This window comes from Pseudorasbora parva, chromosome 14 (genome assembly GCF_024679245.1).
Source record: "Pseudorasbora parva isolate DD20220531a chromosome 14, ASM2467924v1, whole genome shotgun sequence".
Lineage (NCBI taxonomy): Eukaryota > Metazoa > Chordata > Actinopteri > Cypriniformes > Gobionidae > Pseudorasbora > Pseudorasbora parva.
This window is the reverse complement of record NC_090185.1, coordinates 42,530,673-42,536,672: the sequence shown is the minus strand read 5'-3', so window position 1 is coordinate 42,536,672 and position 6,000 is coordinate 42,530,673. Positions and strand designations below refer to the sequence as shown.

The window sequence follows — 6,000 nt, the reverse complement described above, 5'->3', positions numbered from 1 at the left end:
CAAATGGCTATCCACCTGTCACACAAAGTGGTCACGCCAACTTTAAGACTTTATATAACGTTAAACGAATTAGATAAATAAATTCACCCTCCTCCCAGTCGTCATGAAGAGTAAAATTAGCCGTATAGGCCAAAACCACAATTTGTCCCAGACTATAAACATGTTTTATTCTGCTGTACAGTTGGGCATTTTAACATGAGCTCAGTGAGGTTCTGCTGCTTTTGGAGCCGCTCTAGTGGCCAGTGGAGGAACTGCAGTTTAACTCACTTCTGTATTGGCTTCAACAGACACTGGTGGAGGAGCCGATTGGTCCAGATTAAACTTCCCGAACTCAAATGTTGTGGGCGGGGCTAAATTCGGCTGGCAGGCTAACACCCCTGTAATGCGGCTCCAGATCTCATGTGAAGATGGTCATTTAGACTCTCCTCCACAGAACAGTGATTACTCAGTCAATATACATCTGTGACATTTCATATTTGGGCTTTCATCACTATTTATGTTTGTCTTTCTAAACAAATATGACATTTGACATGGAATTCCAGCAGTTTTACTGTAGCATATTTCATTTTAACGCCAGTGTAAACCAGGCCTAGGTTAGGTTCATTTAACACAAACTGAATGATCAAATGTAAAAACAAAACGGCAGGTCTTCACGCCAGAGGACACACTGATTCTTATTAAATCTTTTGTTTGATTAACATTGACAGACAGAAACAGGTTCATTAGGCTGCTGTCACTTTAAGAGCTGCACAGATCCAATATACTGACACACACGTTTTCTTTCTACACGGTTTAACACACTTAAGACATAGCTGACCATGTGTTTCCAACTGAAGATGGGCATGATTGTGTGTGTGTATGGCCATATAAGCTGAGGAGAACTGAATTCTGGATCATGAGCTGTCTGAGCGCGTTTAATAACATTAAGCATGTCACACAACTTATTGCAATCTTTTGAAGTATTAAAATCATTGTAATTGTAATTTCGTAAGCCATTACAATTATTTTCAATATAATTGATCTATCATGCAGCTACTTCCTGTTAGTGTATTAGTGTTAATGTGGCAACACACACCGGTTTCATTAGATGCCCAGTACTGAATAACACACAATTCTACCAAAACTGGTGCTCACACATGGCCATAATCTGAACTGTGGTTGAGTTTATAGCACACAAATGGAAAATATAAAGCGTTATTGCACAAAACTTTTCTCTGAGGACCATTTTGCACATAAGAATGTAAAACAAACGTATAGATTTAGTGTGTGTTCACACTTGTCATGTTTGGTTGGATTAAAACGAACCCTGGTGCGGTTGCTCGGTTAGTGCGGTTCATTTGAACACATGTGAACGCTGCCATCTGAACCAAACCAGCGGACCGAGAGCGCTAAAGAGATGGGTCTGGTGTGGTTCGACTGATATATGAACGCAACACAGACCAAAGACATCTAGACGAACCAAAAACAGGACGTGATGTCACAAGATGTGACGCATAGTCAGCTGATTTGAGGACGCGGAAAGATCGGTGTATCCAAAATGAGTAACGTTAGCGGGCAAACGTGGAGCGACGAGGAAGAGCCTCATCAATATTTGGTCCGACGATCATGTTTCGAAAATGCTAGAAAAAACACACAAAGCAAACCTGGATCTTCTCATCAGAGGACCCGTTGGCCATCAGTCGGTACAGACGACAGGACGGCCGTCTCTTTTCTGCACAACGGAGGAAATCCTGCTGCTGTTTTGACTGTTTTGATCATTTTATGAGCTCTTCATGAGTTCTCAGCGGGTAAAAATAATGCCACATGTACACGCATAAAATGATGGCGTTTAATCCGCACACAGCGTTGTTCTGAGTGTTTGGTAAGCAGCTCCTACGTCATATAAGCCAACCAATCAGGTTGTGAGCGTCTCCCTGAGCCTTTGGTTCGGTAACTTTAGGTTCGCTGTTAAAAATGCCAGTGTGAACGCCAAGCGGACCAGGACTATGTTTTGGTTTTGTTTTTTAGTCCGGACCAAACAAACCAAACGAACCGAACTACAAGTGTGAACGCAGCCTTATAACCATGGGTCCCTTTCCCAAACGACGGATGAGAAACTGAGACCAAACCCGCTAAAGGTGTAGTATTTTATTCATGAAGACAAAATGAATAGACTACTTATAAACGAAGGTGAGCAGAAAGAGATATTTACAGTAAAGCAACATTAAAAGGCCGTCAGACGTTAGTAGCAGTGCACGTTATCAAAAACTAACCTCTCCAGCTCTCCTACTTACAGTACATTAATGATGTTAAACTAAGGTCTGATATTAGAACGCGTCCACTGCTAATGAGCCAACCAAACCGCTGTCATTGCGTCGTATAAAACATGCAGTTTGCGACGGGATGAGTCCGGGAGCGCAGGTCAGCTGGCGTTCATCTGGTGTGTGTTTCGCAGCATGATTTGAGGGGAAACGGTGATTTGTATCAAATTTGGCTAAACTCTGAGTGATTGTGACAGTATGGGAGTCTCTCTGAAGAGTCTGCGTTCAGGCGTCGGCCTCCGTGTCGTCAGGACGGCCCTGCTGCATCTGCACCACCACCGCCTCCACCTCAACCTCCTCCTCCTCGCTGTCGCTGGTGTAGTCCGACGACTCCACGCCGCGCTGGGACGGCGAGCCGGACATGGAGCCGAAGGAGTGGTTGCTGGTGGAGGCCAGAGAGCGCAGCAGCGGCGTGTTCTCCGAAACCTCGTTCTCCTCGTCACCTGAGTCGGACTCGGACTCGGAGTCTCCGTCGGACGGCACCACCTTCTGCTTGCACACCGGACAGGTCTTCTTGGTCTTGGTCAGCCACGGGTCAACACACTTGCAGTGATAGGCTGATGATCGGGGGGGAGAGAGTTAGTGCGGGACACCGGCACACACATTTAAATGTGTCTTAAAGGGTTAGTTCACTCAAAAATGCAATTAATTTCTTCAAAAATTAGATTAATAACTCTCCCTCATGTCGTTGGACACCCGTCAGGCCTTCGTTAATCTTCAGAACACAAATGAAGATATTTTAGTGTAAAGCTGAGAAAGGCTTCAGATAGGCCTCCATTGGCATTCAGTACATTCCCACTCACAAGACCCATAAAGGCCCTAAACACATCGACACAAAGCCCATCTCACTACAGCGGCTGGACAATCATGTTACAATGCGACGAAAACAGTTTTTGTGCGCAAAAGAATCTAAATAATGACTATCCACCACGTTATTGTCTTCCGTGAAGGTCTCGCTCCTCCTCTTCTGGGTCATGATCGGCGGAGCTGCGTCATATTCTCGAGTTCACGGCAATAACTTGGTGGATAAAGTCGTTATTTAGTTTTTTGCGCACTAAAACTCTTCTGGCCTCTTCATCAATGATTGTAGAGCCGCTGTAGTGAGATGGGCTTTGTAACGACGTCTTTAGTGCCTTTATGGGTCTTGAGAGAGGAAATGACATTGGTGTCAATGAAGGCCTTTCTGAGCCATCGGATTTCAACACTAATATCTTCATCTGTGTGTGAAGATGAGCGGAGGTCTGACGGCTGGCCAACCACAGGAGGAATTAATCACACTATTCACATTTCTGGCTGAACTAGCGCTTTAAGGATCTAAAAGCGTCCCGCTCACACTCGTCCCCGTAATGGCAGTGAGACGCGGCCAGAAGACCAACGGTCAGGAGTTTAATCATCTAATAATGCATGAGATTTCAGTCTTTAACCAAACCTCCAGAACAGCTGGAATACTCCACACACGTCATCTGTGACACTTCTGTCTCCTCAAAAGCCTGAAGCCGGTCACTGCTCACTGCCATTATCTGGACAACGCGAGAGGGATACCATACAGGTGCTGGTCATATAATATAATATCATCAAAAAGTTGATTTATTTCACTAATTCCATTCAAAAAGAGTATATTTTGTATATTTAAACATTTGAAATATATCAGTCTGTGTGTAATGAATGAATATTTTCTTTTAATGATGATTATAACTGACAACTAAGGAAAATCCCAAATTCAGTATCTCAGAAAATTTGAATATTGCTTAAGACCAAAACAAAGACAGGACTTTTAGAAATCTTGGCCAGCTGAAGAGTGTGAACATGAGCAGTCTGAGCATGTCCAGCACTCAATACTGAGTCGGGCTCCTTTAGCCTGAATTACTGCAGCGCGGCGTGGAGTCGGTCAGTCTGTGGCTCGGCTCAGGTTGCTCTGATAGTCGCCTTCAATGAAAATGAAATCTGCATCTCCATAAAGCTGGTCAGCAGCAGGAAGCATGAAGTGCTCTGAAACTCTAAAACCTTTGACCTCAGAAAACACAGGTGACCAACACCAGCAGATGCCATGGCACCCCAAACCATCACTGACTGTGGAAACTTCACACCGGACCTCAAGAAACATGGACTGTGTGCCTCTCCTCTCCCTCCAGACTCTGGGACCCGGATCTCCAGAGGAAATGCAAAACTTACTGTCATCAGAGAACATAACTCTGGACCGCTCATCAGTCCTTTATGTCTTTAGCCCAGACGAGCCGCTTCTCTGTTGTTTAAGAGTGGCTTCACTCGAGGAATGTGAAGCTGAAGCCCATGTCCTGCAGACGTCTGTGCGCAGCGGTTCTTAAAGCGCTGACTCCAGCTGCAGTCCACTCTTTGTGAATCTCCTCCACGGTTTTTGAATGGGTTTTGTTTCACACTCCTCTCCAGGTGCGGTGATCCCTACTGCTTGTACACCTTTTTTCTACCACATCTTTTCCTTCCCTTCGCCTCGCTATTAATGTGCTTGGACACAGAGATCTTTTGCGATTACCTTTTGTGTCTTGCCCTCCTTGTGGAAGGTGTCAATGGTCGTCTTTTGGAGAACTGTCAAGTCAGCAGTCTTCCCCATGATCGTGTAGCCGACAGAACTAGACTGAGACCATTTATTGGCCTTTGCAGGAGTGTTGAGTTCATGAGCTGATCAGACTGTGGCACCAGCTGTCTTCAATATTAAACCTTTCACAATATACTAATTTTCCGAGATACTGAATTTGGGATTTTCCTTAGTTGTCAGTTATAATCATCAAAATGAAAAGAAATAAACATCTGACATATATCAGTCTGTGTGTAATGACTGAGTATAATATACAAGTTTCACTTTCTGAATAGAATTAGTGAAATAAATCAACTTTTGGATGATATTCTAATTATATGACCACACAGCACCTGTACACGTCTCAGCACCTCCAGTGGGAGCACTTCAACTCTTCCTTTAACATGCATTTAAAACTAGCTTTAGTTTAGGTAATGGCCCTCATTTATCAATCTTGCGTAGAAACTGGTGTATATGTTGGCGTAAGATTATGCTTACACTCCTCTCACCGCCTGATTTATGAAGCTGTGCGCACCTCTGCAATCCAGGTGTACGCAATACCTGCCCTTGATAAATGCGGTGGCTGAAAACGATCGTCATTAGAATAACACGCCCCTATATATTCAAGTCTCCGCCTCCCCCACGCCCTCATTTTACGCCATGGACACGCGGAAGACGGCAAAGAAGCGAAACTTCTCCGACGTGGAGATCGGGCGCGCTCAATCATCTCACTAGTCCACTAGTCAGGGCACTGATTAGGACATAAGTCAATGGGCTGACTCCCTGATCAGTGCTCTGACTACTGAACTATTGAGATGATTGAGACGCGCCCATCGGGACCATCGCCAGGGAAGTGGAAAAAACCCGAAATTGTTTTATTTAAGAGTTTAAAGAGTGGAATTAAAGGCACAGACAAAAACAAAAAATGGACCCAAATAACGAGTACTGTTAATAGTGTGGGGGTTGAGAAGCGCACTCCAGCAGTTTAAAGCTGTTTGGATGATAAATTACCATCACTGCATTATTTTACAGCACGTTTTGAAAAAATTAGCTTTTAATTTCGTATCACGGCACATGTATTGGGGTGTACAATAGTGATGATGATGTGATGTGGAGTAAGATTCATTCACATTAATAATTACATGACAA

The 6,000-nt window shown here is 44.1% G+C and overlaps 1 protein-coding gene across 1 annotated transcript in view; it reads right to left on the bottom strand.

The window, feature by feature from the left end:
- Window positions 1–2,112: 2,112 nt before the first annotated feature.
- rnf13 (ring finger protein 13) overlaps window positions 2,113–6,000 on the bottom strand; it is a 30,631-nt gene continuing 26,743 nt past the window's right edge. Inside the window, exon 10 of the mRNA XM_067416425.1 lies at window positions 2,113–2,857. Coding sequence (XP_067272526.1) covers window positions 2,526–2,857 — 332 coding nt within the window. The 3' untranslated portion in view covers window positions 2,113–2,525. The remainder of the gene's footprint in view (window positions 2,858–6,000) is intronic.